Genomic DNA, 20,956 nt, shown 5'->3' with positions numbered 1-20,956 from the left:
CTTAATTGAGTAAACTGCTGCTCTGTTACTTTTCAAACTCTGGCCACAGTTCTTAATTGCTATCTACTGTTATGTAAATACGTTATGTAATAAAAAAAAATCTTTTAAATGGTGTGTTTCAACTGTTTTTGTGTCTTCCAGTGTCATCTTGTTTAAAATCCCTGATAAAAACTCATTGTTAAATTAAAAATTTAGATTAATTAGCATTGGATCAAAGTAGAGCTTTTCTTGTTTGGCTCCAGCCACGTGGTCTACAGACTGGGTCCAAACATGTGGTTTTATTTAGCTTTGTGGAAAGGTTAAATAGGAAACTTGGATAACAGAAAAAGCGCTGAGTCTTTTCATATTATGAAGTTTTCAAAGTCTCCAAGGCATTTTCACTACATATACTATATAGCACTTATTGTTCTCTCAATATCCACAAGCAGGGGATCATATATGATACTTTTTGGGGGGGTTGTTACCTATGAAAGAAGAAAGGCAATACTGTAGTCTCAACACATGACAAATGTATCTTTTGACCATAATATTGATCTATTTTTAAGGCACTTCTGGTGGCCCAATGAGTCTGGACTAAAGACACAGACTGAATCAAGAAGAGGAAAGGCAAAATGAGGTGCATATGATGACAAACTTGTAAAGAAAGAAAAAATCTTTATTGGTTAAAATAGCCTTTCACATATATAATTAATGAGCTTTTATTCTTGCTATCATGCACTTACACACTGTACAACAGTGGATTTTCATGGAATGGCATTATCTGACCACATTATCAAACAAATGTACACCGAACTTTGTCTTGTACTCTGAATGGAGGCCCTTTGCTTTAGCCTTTCAAGATCATTGAAACCAGCGGTCACAAAAAAGCACTGTCTGAATGTATGTACTGTAGTGATTTCTGCCTGGTGTGTTGTAAAATAAATTAGTAACATGCATATCAGAAAACACTTGCCACTTTTTTGCATCATATTACACCGTAGTCAAGATCTCAGTGCAAACACCATTGTAGCTGAATAACCCATGAAACTCTCTGTTTAAGTACCGAAATACTATGATGCAAAATTGGGAGAGAGAAAAACACAGAAAACATGAAAATGTCCAATTGAAAGTGTTTGGTAGCTGTGGAGCTACATTGGCATATAACTTTTAATATATTTGACTAAATATTAGTCCAGCTCTATAAGCAGTCTTCTAAAAACTCACATTTGTGAAACAGTTAGCTTGATTTACAGTACTAAAATCTATCTCTCAAGCAGCAATGATTACATTGAGTAAAATGTCACTCCAAAGGTAAAACACAAATAATCATTATACTGCCCTCCTCTACCATCCAACAGGAAAGAAAATAAAAAGCAGACGTACACTTTAAAATGAGAAAAAAATAAATGCTTTCTTTCAAAGATGCTTCGAAACCCAAATGTAACAATAAAAACTGTCGCTCTGTATTTCTCTTACAGCAGCTTGAGTCCACAATCTGAAAGAAACCTCTTTCCCACAAATATCAAATAAAACAACCAACACCACATAAATTCAAAGTTTATCAGGAAATGACAGTCCACGATAATAAAAGCAACCTCTTATTTGTTGAGAAAACTGTATTGCTGAATTTTTATTATTATCAATAAATATGCAGTTGGGTGTAGTGACTTAATATATCATTTATATGGATATGACCTTGGATAGTAGTACATTTGTATCTAGTGGTGGATGTCTTGCATACTTTTACTAATAAATAAATATTAATTCATGAAACTTAGCATCCTTCTTACAATCCTGTTTTACAAGACAGACTTGGAAGTCATACAGAAGATGAGTGTGACGGAGACTTACAAGCCAAATGTTTTCAAACTACTTGCAAAGCATGGAAAAAGACACATTGCTATTATATTGAAGTGCAATCTTTCTAAATGGAATGTCATTGTGTGTGGCCATATAATGAAACCTACAGGTAAAAACATGATAACTAACACTTCGCCAAGGCATATTCTTCTAAAGTGAAACGTGGGCACAGTTATCAGAACAGGGTCACATGTTCTTCGCCCACTAGTTGTTTTTGTTGTTAAAGCTTGTTAGCTCCACTACTTTCAAAGTCATCAATAAATGTATAGTACCTCCAACAGTGTAAGTATTTTAATGTCTCTTTATTGACTCGCTAGTTAAGACAGTGAATGGGCTATGCCCCGCCCCCCTTGTACTCTCTGTTCTCTGGCACCAAGGCCACCGACAGGGGGGGCTGGGGAGGGGCTAGACATCTAGATCGTCTGGCCTTGGCCGACTGCTCATGCGACTGCTGGCTCGACTGCAGGGCCTGGGATCCATCAGGGCCAACGGCTGCAGCTCGTGCCCCGGGGTCAGTTTCTTACTCTCCTGGGTGTCGTCAGGGAAGTCAAAGGCCTGTGCATGGGAGTTGGAGATGGTGCTGCCATTATGGCCCAGGCGGTTCTGCTCCGTGCTGTAGTTGGCCCAGTTTTGCTCGTTGGCTTGCTTGTTGTAGTTGCGAACGGAGTTGGTTCTCTCCCCAGTGGCCAGCTTGTACCCCGGGGGTGACATTGGGGACAGGGGAGCAGTGGGAGAGGAACAGCCATTATAGTAGGCATACTTAGTGGTGGACAGATCCTTGGGAGTGTGGCTTAATGTCCCCGTGCCAGGGTAGTGGACGGGCGGTTGTTTCCCCTTCACACGGTCTTTGATCCTCTTGAATGTCACGTAGAATAGCTCAATAACATTCAGAACCAAGGAGACCAGAGAGACCACCAGCATAAAGATAATGAAGACGGTTTTCTCAGTGGGCCTGGAGAGGAAACAATCCACTCTGTGGGGGCAGGGGGACCTCTCACAGGTGTAGACAGCAGCCAAGCTGAAGCCATAAATGTACCACTGTATGACCAGGAAGCCCACCTCAAAGATGGACTTGAAAAAAATGCTGACGATGTAGGTTCTCAAGAGGGCTCCCTTCATCTTAACCTTTCCATGCTCTTCCAGCCCATGCTTGAGCTTTTTTAACTCAATCTTCTTCAGAGGTACGTCCACGTCGCCTCCATCGTTCTGGATGTTTTTCAGCCCTTCCTCTTTGCGGTTAATCTTCTGCTCTATTCTCAACAGGTAGAAGACATGGGCAAGGTAGAGAAGAGTCGGTGTCGAGACAAAGATAATCTGTAGCACCCAGAACCTTACATGTGATATAGGAAAGGATTTGTCGTAACACACGTTCTCACAACCAGGTTGCTGGGTGTTGCACTTGAAGGCGGACTGCTCGTCCCCCCAGGCAGACTCCACAGCTGTCCCCAGCACCAGGATCCTGAAGATGAAGAGGACAGAGAGCCACACCTTCCCTCCAGCCGTGGAGTAAGCCTGAACCTTGTCCAGGAGCCTCCCCAAAGCACTCCAGTCGCCCATGATGGAGTTTTAGCTGCAATTAGACAGAAAATAATGAAGATATTGTAAGTGTTCATTAAATGCAATAACTTTTTTTTTAAACATTCCTATATACAGTAAACATGTTTACAGTATATATCACTATATCTCAAGTTACATTTGTGAATCGAATCAAACACATCTCAATGTTTGAGGAAAAAGTGTAATGACTAGGAATCGTGTGATGGCTGTAGTGACGCACAGAACAAATGCAATTGCTGGAAAAGGCTGAACAAGACCAATGTCAACTACTACCTTGCATTATGCTTAATGAATCTTCAATCCAGAGAGTGAATTTGAAGGCTATTGTCTTCCTATTGAAAGTGATGAGAGGAGAATCACATTGTGTGGTCCTACCAGTGTTGATGGCACTTCTTAAAATACTGAGTAAGTGAATAGTGTAATTGTAGATGATAGGGTCCAGGTTGGTGAAACACAAGCGCAAACATTTGTTTCCCCTTCATCGGCTGGGTATGAAAACGTGCACCTGTTCCTCATCAAACCATTGTTTGTTAACAACTGTAATAAACATGAAAGAACGTAGAAATAAGAGATGCCGACCAAATTAAAAGATGTCAAATAGCGTGTATGTAAGCATTTGTCAATGTTAAATTGTATTGTACTGTGTAATTTAAGGAATGCTATGCAAATACCCCCCAGTCTCAAAGAAATGTCATGCAGTGTTAGACACAGTTACTGTTCTTCACATAACACATGAAGCTGAGATAATAACTATACGATCTTCATAATAGATATATCATTTTTATCCTCATTAACTATCATCCTCAGTAAATATCATTCCCAAAAGCTGGTAGAAACTCTACCTATACAGCCTATGAAGGTAAAGGACACCACACTAAGGCACGATACTGTAGCTCTCTGCTCTCAGTTCAAGCCTCAGACTGGGGAGTGTCTGGAACACGCTCTCTCTGAGCCTCTGAGTCTACAACACAGGGCCCCCGTTCATTGTAGGCTTATTAGTGACCTGCCTAGCTCCGCTACAAAGACCCAATTCTCACAGATAATAAACTCACACTGCATGTCATATGGGAATCAAGTTTGTAAACATGAATACCATCTGAATAAAGATTCTGAATAATGCCAGTAAACCAATAATGTCCCTGCAATGAGTGCACAATAAACAAACTTGGATCAGTAGAAGCCATCTGTTGGAGGGTGTACCAACAGCATGGCTTCACTTAGCTAATAATATACTGCATAGGCTACTGTACAAGAGGACCGCAGTATAGTGGAAAATAACCAAGGACTGCTTCTTACTCAACAATGATGGTACCATGATAAAAACCTTTAAAATTAAATTAATTGACAAATAGTTGCATCAATTTCACTGGGTCATTTATAGGCCTATTTAATATCACAGAACCGTTTGGAAACTTGAAGAAAAAAAACGTCTATGTAGACAATGCTGATCCAAAGTAAGAAACCCACTGATGCCATCATCCCCCTGAGAGCTCTGATCTTGTAATGATGTTATTACAACAATGAAAGTAGAAGTTGGGTGAATCACACAATTTATAAGGTTGTAAGCACATCAGCTCAACTTCAAGATTTCTTTACATTGGAAGAGGATTTAAACTGTGCTCTCCAGATGCAAAGAAGACCTTTAAAAATCTGAGTAGCCCAATTTGATCATATTTCATGAAGGATTTCTATAAAGCTAAAGATAAATATCAATGAAACATATCAATATGCTTGGTTACGATTTAGTTTGTTCTAAAACAAATCAATCCCCAGGTCACAACTTATAAACAGTTCAGTTAAAGTCCTCTATAAAGCTTGTAATAATTATTCATCACATGCTGCTTTGAGTCATTTGCCTCAGATTACTCGTTTATCTTAAAAGCACTAGTCACACCAAATTGGAAAAATAAAACAGCAAAAGAAACAGATGGATCATTTAAACTTTTCCTTGGTAAACCCAGAAAAAATAAAACGTTTTATAAAGGATATATTATGGACCATACTATAGCGGATAGCCTATAGAAATACAATGCGTCTGGATTGGCACAGTGTGTCTGGATTCTGAGCGCAAGTTAGTTTCTCCGCATAACTTCTGCCAGTGATAAATATATATAAATACGAATTTTTACTTCTTCAGGTCAATAATGGCTGTTGATATAGCGCAAAGCTTACCTGGAAAGTTATTGAGAAGTCAGAAGAGAGCCCTTAAGGACTTTCTCCGTCACTTCTTGAAAACAGTCACCGCTTTCTTGAAATCCAAGTTTGGGACCACGGAGAAACTGAGACTGACTTGTCAAACTTTCCTTGCTTATAACAGTCCACATACGGGCTGGGGGGAGAGAAAAAAAATAAACGATGGAGAGAAAAGTTTGGAGTCACCTGACCCCTACGTCAAGACTTAGACATCCTTACGCTCGGTTTCTGTACTTTTCTTCTACTGAAATGTAATTGTGTAATAGAAAAATGAACGTGGTTTTTTTTATAACAAAGATTAATACCACCTTTTTCAGAGCAGTATGAATTGTAAACTTTACCAAGATCAAGTCTACAGCCTATACTAAAGCGTTCTGTATTAGGTCCTGTGGGCAAACCTGTAAACCAGTAACCTAGTTGTGGAGTAGGCTATGTTTTAATTGGTTAAGATAATTAATATTCATCGCATGTAGATCAAAGCCCACAGATAGTTGCTAAACATGTTTGATAATCATGTGTTCAACTTTTCTTATCTGTAATGACCAGTGGTGGAACAAGTATTCAATTGTCATACTTGAGTAAAAGTAAAGATACCTTAATAGAAAATGACTCAAGTAAAAGTGAAAGTCACCCAATAAAATACTACTTGAGGAAAATTCTAAAAGTATTTGGTTTTAAATATACTTAAGTATCAAAAGTAAATGGAATTGCTCAAATGTACTTAAGTATCAAAAGTAAAAGTAAAAGTATATATAGTATATCATTTCAAATTCCTTATGTTAAACAAACCAGATGGCACAATTTTACAAACTAAGCATTTGTGTTTAATGAGTCTGCCAGATCAGAGGCAGTAGGGATGACCAGGGATGTTCTCTTGATAAGTGTGTGAATTGGAGCATTTTTCCTGTCAAAATGTAACAAGTACTTTTGGGTGTCAGGGAAATGTATGGAGTAAAAAGTACATTATTTTCTTTAGGAATGTAGTGAAGTAAAAGTAAAAGTTGTCAAAAATATTAATAGTAAAATAAAGTACAGATACCCCAATAAACTACTTAAGTAGTACTTTAAAGTAGTTTTACTTAAGTACTTTACACCACTGGTAATGACACGGACCAAAAGTGTCAAACATTAATCAAGATGAGAGTAATTAATCAAGAAGTCTAACGATTTGTTGTTGCACTGATAATATGGAACTTTGACATCAAAGGTAACTTCTGTTGCATGTGTTTATGTACATAGATCTAGAGCTATAGATAAGACTATAGCCTATACTGCAGATCAGCCGTGCTGTTCACATGATCCCAATCACCAAGTTTATGCTTCCATCTAGTGTATGCTCTGGGAATGTGCGGCTGTGAGGTGTTTTTCAAATTTCCTTTCACAGTCCTTTTTTATTTTCAACAGAGCATACAAAGCCTGCCAAACATTTGTCATCGCAGTGTCAGCATAGAAACAAACTGTAATATGAACAACATTCAGTTACAAGGTAGGCTAATGCAAATTATTTAACAAACACATACTCAATACACTGGAATGTAACTTTACACTTTTTATATTACTTGTAGGCCACCCATTACATTACATTTTAGTCATTTAGCAGACACTCTTATCCAGAGCGACTTACAGTTAGTGCATTCATTATTTTTGTATTTTTCATACTGGCCCCCCGTGGGAATCAAACCCACAACCCTGGCGTTGCAAACGCCATGCTCTACCAACTGAGCTACATCCCTGCCGGCCATTCCCTCCCCTACCCTGGACGACGCTGGGCCAATTGTGCGCCGCCCTATGGGTCTCCCGTTCGCAGAGCCTGGATTCAAACCAGGATCTCTAGTGGCACAGCTAGCACTGCGATGCAGTGCCTTAGACTACTGCGCCACTCGGGACAGTATGTCACCTCACAGAGCAGAATATAATCAAGTGAAATCTATTGGAAGCCTAACAAGTGTTTTTCTCTTCCTCCAACAGTTCAGCTTCCCTCTGGACTCTGTGAAGGGGTGGGTGAGCGATCTTTATGTTCATCCAGGTTACCTTGCCATGCTGATGCTGGATTGTAGAGGGTGGCTGGGTTCTCAGCTGAGTTAAAATGCAGTGGGTACTGTTTCTTGGCTCCACATTTTGCTCTGGTGCAAATCAAATAAAACACCTCGATCACATTCAAAAGCAGAGACACACAGGCCACAACAAGCATGAAGATTATGAAAATGGTCTTCTCCATAGGACGGGACAAGTTTGGAACAGGGCTCTTGTTAACATTGGAAGAAGGATTTCATGACAAACCCGTATAAGTAGTACTGTCCCACAATAAAAGTGAGGTCTAACACTATCTTAAAGAGCAACTGGGTCATGTAGCTACGCAGCAGTATTCCCTTGATCATCTGTGTATTTGGGCCTCTTCAACATGCCATTGTCAACTTGGCTCTGCAGTGCCTCCCTCATCTTGACCTCCTGGTGGATGACATGCATGGCATGGCCCAGGTACAGAAGAGTTGGAGTGGAGACTAATATGATCTGCATGACCCAGAAACGGATGTGTGAGATGGGGAAGGCCCAGTCATTGCACACATTCTCACACCCAGGTTCTTCGTTGTTGCAGTAGAAATCAGACTGTTTGTCGCCCCACACACTGTCTGCTGCAGCACCCAGAACCATAATCCTGAAGATAAACAGGACACTCATCCATATCTTCCCAATGGCCGTTGAGTGGGACTGCACCTTGTCCAGTAACTTAGAAAGATATGACCAGTCCCCCATTGCGGCTGATTATCTATGGAATAAGAAAAGGAGAAGTGAAATTAAATTTCATTCAGGAATCCCTTCATAGAGAAATAGTGTAATCATACCAAGATTATACGTTAACTTTGATAGTAGCCTAGTGAGCTGTCAAACAGACTGGAGAAGTACATTTGTTTCACAGCACTATTTTTAAATTAAGTTAAAACCATTTCTAATCCAAATCTATGATATATACTGTATATTTCTATTGATATCTACATTTACATGAGATACTGTATTATCCTCAATTTGTACAAACATAACCAGATTTGCAATTTACTCACCATTTTTGTTGCTCAGATGAGAAATTCCTTTTCATCTACAAGCCGGAGGCGAGCATTAATGTTTGTGCACATGGGATGAGGATATTGAAAGACTTTAATGGTAGGCCATTCTTATAAACCTGATGGGTTTGGTCAGCCTGACTCACAGTCATACTGCGTGCTTGTGGTCAAACTTCTACACCAATCAGACTTTACCTATGAATTTGATCCATGCAACAATTTTATCACTTCACGAAGATGTCTCTCTTCCTCGAAAAGTGGATGAACTTTGACACTTTACCCTCACCTCATGTTAACGTCAGCACAAAGAAGATCTAAACATGTGAGATCCAAACACACTGTGGAGTTATTAAACCCTCTCTGACTGTATTGTCTGCAGAAAGTGAGTGATTCTTACCGGATGTTTGTCTTATCTGAATGTTTGTGTCAGTACTTGAAATGATTGTACACAGCTGAGCTCCTCCATGAGAAAACACATCTGTTGATGTTAGGCATCTTTGAAAAGTCAAAAAGGAAAGATCAACGCAAACATAGCGAAGAATCTGTGAAATGCGGTGGTTCAGTTTTTATGTACAGTACAGTTGCCTACTCGCTATACAGTAGGTAGGTACCAAATACCATGGATCGTGTTTGATAACATCCGTGAATCGACCATTACCTTTTGCATTTACATTTGATTACTTCACAGGGATGAGGCATTGGGTGTTGACTAACCAATTATGAAATATTTGGTTGAATTAGCAGTTCTGAGGAAGATCATGAGTTCCGCCTTCCTTGGTTTAAACATTTGTGAAGAGGAATGAAAGTCGTGCAGGGTGTCAGCGAGTATGGGGGTGGACGGTGTTGACATCATAATGATACAAGCTGTAAGAGGAGAGAATCCAATTAATCAAGAGAGAATTCAGTAGAAAATAACTGGTGTGAGGAGACTGTGCTCACCTCTGAGGTAAGAAAGCTGCTTTGGTATATTTAACAGTTATATTCAGCAAGTACTGTATCCTTTAGCTTACGCTGCAGCAATTTCTTTTACATAGAACATTGGCTGACTACTTTTCTTACCTGTGTAATAACACCATTATTATCATGTTTTCTTTTTTTATCTTCTCTTTGACCATTTAGCCACACTTGAATCATGGGGGACTGGTCCTTTCTTGCCTCCCTGTTAGACAAAGTACAATCCCACTCTATGGTTGTTGGGAAGGTTTGACTGAAGGTCCTGTTTGTGTTGAGACTGCTGGTGCTGGTGGCAGGGATCGACAAAGTATGGGGAGATGAACAATCCTATCTGGTCTGTAAAACACTTTCACCGGGCTGTAAGAGTTTGTGCTAAGACCGGGCTTTCCCCATCTCCCACATCTGCTTCATGGTCCTTCAGATCATCTTCATCTCCACCACAACTCGGGTCTACCTGGCTCGCGTCCTGCACGTCATCCGCATGGAGAACAAACTAAGACACCAACAATCAAAAGGAAATAATGGAATAGTGAAATCACCCTGAAATACACTAATGACAAGGGGAAAGTTCACATAAAGGGGACCTTGCTTGTCAGTAACATGTCCAATGTGTTTTTTAAGATTCTATTTGAGGTTGGATTCATAGTGGGTCAGTATTACCTGTATGGCTTTGTGTTGCCCAAAAATATTAAATACGCTGGACACCCATGTAAGGGAGACCGTGTGGAGTGATTCATATCACGGCACACTGAGAAGGCTATCTTTATCATCCTCATGCATGTAATGGTTTGTGTCTCTTTGCTCCTCAATGTGGTCGAGATGTTCTACCTGATTGGATGAAAGGTTAGGCAGGGGTGTAGCAGACCTTCAGCAGCTGAGATGCACTTAATGACAAACACAGACAGTTTGATAAAGATGCATTTTGCTGATTGTCCAGTTGAATCACTGTCTATCTTCTTAATTTGTTTTCTCATGTATAGATCCATGCTGATGAAAGCCATACAGTGTAGACCTCACAATAATAACAAGAGATCCCAAATACAATAGAGTGCTCTCTGACTCTGTTGTGTAACACTAATTGAATGTATTGTATAGATATTTCATTTCTGTTACACCCTTTTACCAGCATGGGGTGTGGCGTATGCAGTAAAAACTGGGATGTTCTAATACATGATAAGAAATTGCTGAGTTGTGACATAAATATCTCATATGTCTAGGAATGTTAGAGGAGATTAGATGCATAGGCTATCGACAACTGGGTTGAGGGCGGCAGGTAGCCTAGTGGTTAAGAGCGTTGGGCCAGTAACCAAAAGGTTGCTGGTTTGAATCACTTAGTCGACTATGTGAAAAATCTGTCTATGTGCACTTGAGCAAGGCGCTTAACCCTAATTTCTCCTTTAACTGAATGAGTTTTTTGTGTGCGTTTTTTCTTTGTTATGTAGATCATGAAATAGTGCTGTGCCTTTTCAACAAATACGTCTGCCAACTTCTCTGGATCCATGTGCGGCAGTTTATTTTTATTTGGAAGGGCGAGCTAAACAAGAGATAAAATACAGACCTTCTAGTATTCGTTCTAAGACAGTATCTTGGAGGTGCTGGAGAAGGTTTTTAGAAGAGGGGAGTCTGTTTGAAGAGGTTAGCCACTGCGATCCCAAGGCCTTTCAAGATGAGGAAAAGACACTCAGAAATGTATTTACTGAAAATGTAAAAGATAAAGCATTATGTAGAGACCTAAAGAAAATGATTAGACAAAGCCCAAACCCAGCTTTCCTAGATGTACAGCCCCTTCACTGGGCTGACGAGGGAACTTCTAAGGGAAAACCTAAATCTTATCGTGAGGCGCAGGATCCAGTTGATTGTGAAGCCACATTGGTTAAGAGTCAGACATACCCAGTACTAGTGCAGCTACTTGAAACTGTTTAAACTCAGCAAACTCAACATAAAACACTTGTGGATGCAGTGGCTAACCTACAAGGTCCTCAGGGTTCTCAGCCTAGAAGGGGGAGGAAAACCCCAGTTTATGACTCAATTGCCAAACCAATTTGTTTCAAATGATAATGTCTTGTAACCAGAATGTGAACCCCAACCTAGCAAGGGGGCAGCAGGCAAACCATGCCAGCTCGGCCGAGGGCCACGTGTCGGTTGTGGAAAACCAAATGTGGGGGAGGGATCTTCAGCTAATAAACCACAGGGTGAAGCATTCCCACGAGTAGTCGGTCATTGCCCTGTGATGAAGCTGTTAATAGGAGGTGTAGAGACAAACTGTTTGATTGATACAGGTTCCATGGAGTGCACGATCACAGAGAGTTTCTTTAAAGAGATGTTTGAAGCTCAAGGTGTAGGTCTGCTGCAAGATTGTCGTTGGCTTGTGCTAAAAGCAGCAAATGGTCTAGACATCCCTTATGTAGGCTACCTAGAGTTGGATGTAGTGGTAATGGGTAAAACCCTTTAAAAACTGGGAATTCTAGTGGTCAAGGACTCCATGGACACAGATACCAGGGAGAGAAAAGGGGAGGTTCCAGGACTAGTGGGAATGAATGTCATTCAAAATTGTTACAGCATTCTCAAGCAGCATCATGGTCCACAATACTGCCAGAAACCTATGGTACAACAGTGTGAAGCCACATTTAAGCAGGCCTTAGAGGTATGTCGAGCGCAGGACAAACAGGACAACAGGTTTGTAAATCTTATCTCCTCTACACGCCTTTTAATCCCAGCAGGCACTATGAAGTTGGTCTCAGCCACAGGCTGCCAGGTTGGGCTGAGCCCAGTGGTACCAGTGCTGTTAGATCATTTGACAGGAGAGGAAGGTGACTTACCAGCGGGTATCTTAATCGCCAGCGCTTTTGTAGCTCAAGAAACAGGCCAGTTAATGACGGCAGTTATGAATGTGGAGGTAGAGAATGTGTATCTGGAACCAGGTATGCGTTTAGCCTCCACCCAGTCAGCAGAGGTGGTGTTTAGCCGTTCAGAAACAGAGTTTACGTTTACAGATATTCCTGATGAGAGTAGGTCTACTGTATTCATAGAACATATTAAGGTGTGTTCAAAACCAGAGAAACCATCCATTTCACAACAGGTGAAATATCTACAGTTTCCCAAATTGAGTCAGGATCTCAGGATTGACTCAAGGGGTTTATTGCATAAGTACTCTGATGTTTTTGCTTAAGGGGATGGAGATGTAGGATACACTGACCTGAGAGAACATGAGATTCCTCTCATAGATGATGTTCCAGTATGTCAGAGGTACAGGCGTTTGCCACTAAGTCAGTATAAGGAGGTCAAGGCTTACATCAAACTGCTGTTAGAGCAGAAGATTATCAGGGAGAGTTGCAGCCCGTATTCCTCACCTATAGTCATTGTTATGAAGAAGGATGGCTCAATAAGGATGAGGGTGGATTACAGGAGACTGAATGCTACAACGAGACGAGATGCTTACCCACTCCCAAGAATGGAATAATCCTGGATGCACTGAGTGGTGCCTGCTGGTTCCCCACCCTGGACCGGAGTGGCTACAACCAGGTGGAGGTGGCAGAGAAATACTTATTTTTGTACTCCTTTTGGATTATTTGAAAGCCAGAGTCTGATGGAGAGTATATTCAGTGATGAAAGTTTCCCAGTCTTTGCTTCTTTACATGGATTATGTTGTGGTGTTTGCCTCTACAGTGGAGGACAATCTCAAAAGACTGGAGCTGGTGCCGAGTCAATTCCAAAAACATAGCCTGAAGATGAAACTGAGCAAATGCTGTTTCTTCAAACAGGAAGTGAAGTATCTGGTGCATATGATTTCCAGCAAGGTGGTAGCAACAGATCCCGACAAGGTCAAAGCTGTAGGAGCATGGCCAAGACATTTACATTTACATCATTTAGCAGACCTACCGACACCAAAGAACTCGGCTCTTTTCTAGGATTTGGCAGCTATTACAGGAGGTTCGTGGAAGGATTCTCCAAGATTGCAGCCCCTCTCCACAGCCTCACTGCTCTGGAGAAAGACAAGAAGGGCAAGAAGGGCAAGAACAGACACAATGTACCCTTGCAGCATCAGTGGGATACACAGTTTGAGGAAGTCCAAACTCATTACGCTGTTCATGTAGGCCTAGGAGCGGTACTCTCTCAAGATGATGCAGGGCAGCGGAGGCCAATTGCTTATGCAAGCCGTGGATTGAAACCAACCGAGAGAAGTATGGAGAACTATAGTGCTATGAAACTTGAATTTTGACACTTAACAAAAATATAAACGCAACATGTAAAGTGTTGGTCCCATTTTTCATGAGCTGAAATAAAAGATCCCAGAAATTGTCCATATGCACAAAAAGCTTATTTCTCTCAAATGTTGTGCACAAATTAGTTTACATCCCTGTTGGTGAGAATTTCTCCACTGCCAAGATAATCCATCCACCTGACAGGTGTGGCATATCAAGAGGCTAATTAAACAGCATGATCATTACACAGGTGCACCTTGTGCTCGGGACAATAAAATGCCACTCTAAAATGTGCAGTTTCGTCACACAACACAATGCCACAGATGTCTCCAGTTTTGAGGGAGCATGCAATTGGCATGCTGACTGCAGAAATGTCCACCAAAGCTGTTGCCAGACAATTGAATGTTCATTTCTCTACCATAAAACGTCGTTTTAGAGAATTTGGCCGTACACTACCAGTCAAAAGTTTGGACACACCTACTTATTCAAGGGTTTTTCTTTATTTTTTAAACTATTTTTTACATTGTAGAATAATAGTGAAGACATCAAAACTGTGAAATAACACATATGGAATCATGTAGTAACCAAAAAAGTGTTAAACAAATCAAAATATATTTTACATTTGAGATTCTTCACATAGCCACCCTTTGCCTTGATGACAGCTTTGCACACTCTTGGCATTCTCTCAACCAGCTTCATGGGGTAGTCACCTGGAATGCATTTCAATTAACAGGTGTGCCTTCTTAAAAGTTAATTTGTGGAATTTATTTCCTTCTTAATGCGTTTGAGCCAATCAGTTGTGTTGTGACAAGGTAGGGGGGTATACAGAAGATAGCCCTATTTGGTAAAAGACCAAGTCCATATTATGGCAAAAACAGCTCAAATAAGCAAAGAGAAACAACAGTGTCACGCCCTGACCTATGGAACTCTTGTTTGTTGAGTCAGGGTGTGAATGTCTATTTGAGATCTATGTTAGTCTATATCTATGTTTAAGTTCTAGTTGTTCTATTTCTATGTTTGGCCGGGTGTGATTCCCAATCAGAGGCAGCTGTCGCTCGTTGTCTCTGATTGGGGATCATACTTAGGTAGCCATGTTGCCTACCTTTGTTGTGGGATCTTGTTCCATTTAGGCTTGTATGTGTATAGCCGGAAGACTTCACGTTACGTTGTTTCTTGTTTTGTTGAATGTTTATTTAGTTAATAAACATGTACGCTTTTCACGCTGCACCTTGGTCCGACCCGTCTCTCAACGTTCATGACAGACAGTCCATCATTACTTTAAGACATGAAGGTCAGTCAATACGGAACATTTCAAGAACTTTGAAAGTTTCTTCAAGTGCAGTCGCAAAAACCATAAAGCGCTATGATGAAACTGGCTCTCATGAGGACAGCCACAGGAATGGAAGACCCGTCGAATTGCTGCAAAGAAACCACTACTAAAAGACATCAATAAGAAGAAGATACTTGCTTGGCCCAAGAAACATGAGCAATTAGACCGGTGAAAAATTGTATTTTGGTCTGGAGTCCAAATTTGAGATTTTTGGTTCAAACTGCTGTTTCTTTGTGAGACGCTGACCCAACACACCTCCAGGCTGTGTAAGGGCTATTTGACAAAGAAGGAGAGTGATGGAGTGCTGCATCAGATGACCTGGCCTCCACAATCCCCCGACCTCAACCCAATTGAGATGGTTTGGGATGAGTCGGATGGCAGAGTGAAGGAAAAGCAGCCAACAAGTGCTTAGCATATGTGGGAACTCCTTCAAGACTGTTGGAAAAGCATTCCTGTTGGAAAAGCAGCTGTCATCAAGGCAAAGGGTGATTAACACTTTTTTGGTTACTACATGATTCCATATGTGTTATTTCATAGTTTTGATGTCTTCACTATTATTCTACAATGTAAAAAAAATGTCAAAATAAAGAAAAACCTTTGAATGAGTAGGTGTGTCCAAACTTTTGACTGGTACTGTACATCCAACCGCAGACCACGTGAATGGCATCGTGTGGGCGAGCGGTTTGCTGATGTCAGCGTTGTGAACAGAGTGCCCCATGGTGGCGGCGGGGTTATGGTATGGGCAGGCATAAGCTACGGACAATGAATACAATTGCATTTTATCAATGGCAATTTCAATGCACAAAAATACCATGACGGGATCCTGAGAACCATCCTGAGGCCCATCCTGAGGCGACAATGCAAATAGTCCGGGTAGCCATTTGATTAGCTGTTCAGGAGTCTTATGACTTGGGGGTAGAAGCTGTTAAGAAGCCTTTTGGACCTAGACTTGGCGCTCCGGTACCGCTTCCCATGCGGTAGCAGAGAGAACCGTCTATGACTAGGGTGGCTGGAGTCTTTGACAATTTTTAGGGCCTTCCTCTGACACCTCCTGGTATAGAGGTCCTGGATGGCAGGAAGCTTGGCCCCAGTGATGTACTGGGCCGTACGCACTACCCTCCGATCCCGTAGAGGTTAAGCTACTGAGCTTGAGCGGCAGGTTTGTTGAGAGGCAGCCGGATGTACAGGCCGGCGGGGTTATTGAAAGTGTGCATTCAGAGCTTCAGATCCTATCACGGTTTTAATTTATTCCCAGTATTTATTGAGATATATTCCTGTATCATGGTATGGCTCAGTAGCTTATTAGCATCATAGTCTTATATCCTAGTAGCACCCTCTAGTTCTGTATACCAAATGCTATGTGCCTTGTCTTTGTATCGCTACTTCTTTACGTTAATAAATATGAATGATTGTGTAATACAGCGTTTGAGTCGATTTACCCATGCAACACAAAAGGTGTCAAAGATTAATCTGGAGTTCATAGATTTTTTTGCAACTAGCTCTCACAGTCTCACGTTAGAATTAGACGTTCGTCCATGTTTCTCAAACGTAAAATGTCGAAGTTGTTGAAAACGTCAAATGTGTTTAACGTTAAGTTTAGGCATTAACTCCGAATTTTTAAGGTTGGGGTTAAGTTTAGGCATTCATTCCGAAAGGTTAGGCATTAACTCCGAATGGTTAAGGTAAGGGTTAAGGTTTGGGATAGGCTTAAAAAAAAAATCTTTAAAAAAACGTTCTATTGCTGGATTTGAACTTGCAACTGTTGAAATCAGAAGCAGATGCATATGCTGATCCGCCATCCCGTCCACAATGCCCTAGCAAATCCGAAACATACTTGAAGGTAACAGTGCTCACTGTTGCCCCTAGTGGCCGGTTTCCACGTCATCTCCCGACGTCCTCAGACATGGATTTACGCCGAATACTGACTTGTATCACGGATGACCTGGTAATTCCTCTTCACGTGTAGACTGACAATTTTCTTATACTGTAGCAAAAGCAAACTTCCACTGAATAGTACATAGATGATTTATTTGTATTGAAAATGTAACAGATGAGGTACTTATACTTGCGATTCATAAAATTAAACCATAATTGACTTGCAATAAACTGTACATTCCTGCAGATATACATACAGTGTGTAGTCTACAGCCTCACTGCACACTCATTTGCTACGGTCCATTATTACCATGACGAGTTTGTTCCACCTCTTGACCGATGAAGACTATGCTGTGTTTACAGCTTATATTTTAGTCTGAGTCAATCAAATCACTGATATACAGTATACAGTGAGGGAAAAAAGTATTTGATCCCCTGCTGATTTTGTACGTTTGCCCACTGACAAAGACATGATCAGTCTATAATTTTAATGGTAGGTTTATTTGAACAGTGAGAGACAGAATGACAACAAAAAAATCCAGAAAAACGCATGTCAAAAATGTCATGAATTGATTTGCATTTTAGTGAGGGAAATAAGTATTTGACCCCTCTGCAAAACATGACTTAGTACTTGGTGGCAAAACCCTTGTTGACAATCACAGAGGTCAGACGTTTCTTGTAGTTGGCCACCAGGTTTGCACACATCTCAGGAGGGATTTTGTTCCACTCCTCTTTGCAGATCTTCTCCAAGTCATTAAGGTTTCGAGGCTGACGTTTGGTAACTCGAACCTTCAGCTCCCTCCACATATTTTCTATGGGATTAAGGTCTGGAGACTGGCTAGGCCACTCCAGGACCTTAATGTGCTTCTTCTTGAGCCACTCCTTTGTTGCCTTGGCCGTGTGTTTTGGGTCATTGTCATGCTGGAATACCCATCCACGACCCATTTTCAATGCCCTGGCTGAGGGAATGAGGTTCTCACCCAAGATATGACGGTACATGGCCCCGTCCATCGTCCCTTTGATGCGGTGAAATTGTCCTGTCCCCTTAGCAGAAAAACACCCCCAAAGCATAATGTTTCCACCTCCATGTTTGACGGTGGGGATGGTGTTCTTGGGGTCATAGGCAGCATTCCTCCTCCTCCAAACACGGCAAGTTGAGTTGATGCCAAAGAGCTCGATTTTGGTCTCATCTGATCACAACACTTTCACCCAGTTCTCCTCTGAATCATTCAGATGTTCATTGGCAAACTTCAGACGGGCCTGTATATGTGCTTTCTTGAGCAGGGGGACCTTGCGGGCGCTGCAGGATTTCAGTCCTTCACGGCGTAGTGTGTTACCAATAGGCCCTTTTCACGATGACGTCATCTAACTTCCGCCTTTCCGCGTAGCAGGTTAACTTCACTTCCGTTCGCCCGTAACCTGAGACTTCTCTTCTGAGGTACGTTTAAGTTAAATTAGTAAAGTTAAGAGTAATAATGTTTACGTATATGCAATGGTTTGTAACTTGCTAACGTTATTGTTAATTCATAATTGTTCACTGCCTTAGTTACTTAAAAGTGGGCTAACGTTAGCTAACAACAACTTAGTACCAGATACCGATAACGTTAAAAGGTAGCGTTACATTGCTGCCTGGCTGTAATGTAACAAGTTTACTTAGCTAGCTATCTAACCCTTTGTTAGGCAGTTAGTTTATTCATGAATGTATAGTAACTCACCTATTCAAATACTGTTGTGCATGATAGCTAGATAAATATTGATTCCTGGTCAAAGCTGAATGTTAATTTAGCTGTTTCTTTTCTCCCGGTGTCTGTATCGCAACAGTATCCCATCCAACACCGAAGCATGGCACAATCTTCGAGAAGATGCTATTGCAGTGTACCATTTTGTTCAAACAACAAACAGAAATTCCCGTATCTTCCCGTAAAAATCTCCTCAGCTCAGCAGGAGGACACTCTTAAGACCCAGGCCATCGCCCGGCTGAGGATTTTAGTCGAGAGGGCCATACGGAGGGTGAAGGAGTACCATATCTGGGATGGGCTTGTTCCTCTTTCCACAGTGGGTTCAGTGAATCAGCTGTGGGCCATCTGCTGCCTCATGTCGAACTATCAGGGACCTCTTGACATTAAAGGAGACAAACCAGTCTGATGTTTTTGTCAACTGGAAGTTGTATATTTCCTGAGTAAGCTAGATGGGCTGTAAATAGAAGTACTTTTATATTACTGTATTGTATGTACAAAAAAATGTAAATATGAATTAACTTTGTTGGTAATTTAATTGATCTAATGTTATACTGTATGTTTTTGTTAAGGGTAATAACTTTTTCATAGCTATTAATGAACCTAATGTGATATATTGTAAAAATATCCAACTATTAACCATGTTATGTGCTTATGTGTCATGGCACTGATGGAACTATTAAATATATGTTTGCAAGCAACTGCTTCCAATCCTTTTGATTTTGGTAAGAGCATTTACAACATCGCAATCCTTTTCAAAATTTGTATTTCAATACATAGATATACAGTATATAACACAATTAAGTTCATTTGCAGTTAAAGAAAAACATGTCGACATTTACATCACAATCCTTTTCAAAATGTGTGTTTCAGTACATAGGAGATATACAGTATATGACAAGTTAATTTGCAGTTAAAGAAAAAAATGTCAAAGGTTCACCTTCCACATTTACCTTAACACTATTTACACATAAAATTCTGCCTTATGTTTTATAACTTAAGAAGACATCCATGTAGATGTTATAATAGAAATGATCAAGCTTCTGTCGCATTGAGTGGATAATCTCCTCATCCCTAAAGACTCACTCAACTGTGAAGTCAGTGCGGGTATCTGTAATGAAGTCACACCACTGAAGTCCACTTAAGGCGAGTTGGCCTTGAACCTGATAGTAGTATTTGTGGCTCTTCTTAAGGCAGGCCTGGCCTTTAACTGTGATCAGGTGTTTAACTTGGGTAACCTTTTCAACATCGCAACTCTTAACCTCAGCAAGACCAAATGGTGGTGCTTCTGTTGGGCAGAAGACTTTAGCATCCGGGCTGGCTGCAAGGTGAGGTGAATCAGGGTGGATGATGACCCCGCATTGTTTCAGAGAGACATCACAAAAATCAGAATATTGCCTCAGTATCTCAGGTTCCAGATCCAACCCTCTTCTCATAGCAGCTGTCTGAGGAGTTCCTCTCAGAATGCGGGTTGCCAAAGCCTTGGCAGACAACTCCCCACGAACATGGCATATTTCACGGAATCTGCTGGCTGTCAGTCGGGGTTTGCGTACCTGGCTCCACAGCTGGCATTCTGACTGCATTCTTGTTTCTGCTTCAATAGCAGCAGACATCTCCTCTGACACAATCAGGCTGTCCAAATGACATTGTTGTATGTAGTTGGGCTCAAAATCAATGGGAAATTTAAAGTTGTAACCTTCAATAGGCAACTGAGGAAACTCACTGGCACCAGGGTGTTTAATAATATCTCTACTTAATTCTAGAGGGCACTGGTAAGAAAGCACAGACCCAAATGGCACAGGGCCAAATTTAGAGTCCACCAAATTAAGGCCCCTCAAGCCCGTGCAGCAATTTGCAAATCCCTGGTTGTGGACGGATGTCTTTCAGTTTCTCAGCACTGGCCATGACGTGAGGATCCGGAATAGGCCCTGGCATGAAAGTGAGATATGTCAAGTTTAGATTTCATTAAATGCCACCTTATCTTTTTCACTAAAAAGACAACCACACTCATCCAGTCTCGTACATGCTTCTAATACAAATAAAAAAATATCCACTGAAAGTCTATATAAAAAGTAACAAATAATAATCACTTTTTTGTTTGTATTATTTTAGAAATGCACTAAAGTCTTTGTGCTCTAGTACAGGCGGGGGCTCATTCAGACTCACCATCATAGGCTCGGTACAGTGTGCACTTCACACCAGCTCTGACAC

At 41.0% G+C, this 20,956-nt stretch overlaps 1 protein-coding gene and 2 pseudogenes across 1 annotated transcript; 1 reads left to right on the top strand and 2 right to left on the bottom strand.

Annotated features, from left to right (window-relative positions):
- Positions 1 to 637: 637 nt before the first annotated feature.
- On the bottom strand, positions 638 to 5,715 carry LOC121548956 (gap junction alpha-1 protein). The gene is made up of 2 exons (XM_041860647.1): positions 5,569 to 5,715; positions 638 to 3,409 (listed from the first exon to the last, which is right to left on the bottom strand). Exon 2 carries the CDS (start codon positions 3,394 to 3,396, stop codon positions 2,245 to 2,247), a length of 1,152 nt encoding a protein of 383 aa, XP_041716581.1. The 5' UTR covers positions 3,397 to 3,409; positions 5,569 to 5,715; the 3' UTR covers positions 638 to 2,244.
- Positions 5,716 to 7,558: 1,843 nt separating this feature from the next.
- LOC121548749 lies at positions 7,559 to 8,343 on the bottom strand (annotated as a pseudogene).
- Positions 8,344 to 9,780: 1,437 nt separating this feature from the next.
- On the top strand, positions 9,781 to 10,951 carry LOC121548748 (annotated as a pseudogene).
- Positions 10,952 to 20,956: the final 10,005 nt, after the last annotated feature.

This window comes from Coregonus clupeaformis, chromosome 33 (genome assembly GCF_020615455.1).
Source record: "Coregonus clupeaformis isolate EN_2021a chromosome 33, ASM2061545v1, whole genome shotgun sequence".
Classification (NCBI taxonomy): domain Eukaryota; kingdom Metazoa; phylum Chordata; class Actinopteri; order Salmoniformes; family Salmonidae; genus Coregonus; species Coregonus clupeaformis.
The sequence above is the reverse complement of the archived record's forward strand: the minus strand, read 5'-3'. Positions and strand labels throughout refer to the sequence as shown.

Bases quoted from the DNA above. Each gene is read 5' to 3' on its own strand.
- LOC121548956 (XM_041860647.1), bottom strand. From the start codon at position 3,396: ATGGGCGACTGGAGTGCTTTGGGGAGGCTCCTGGACAAGGTTCAGGCT.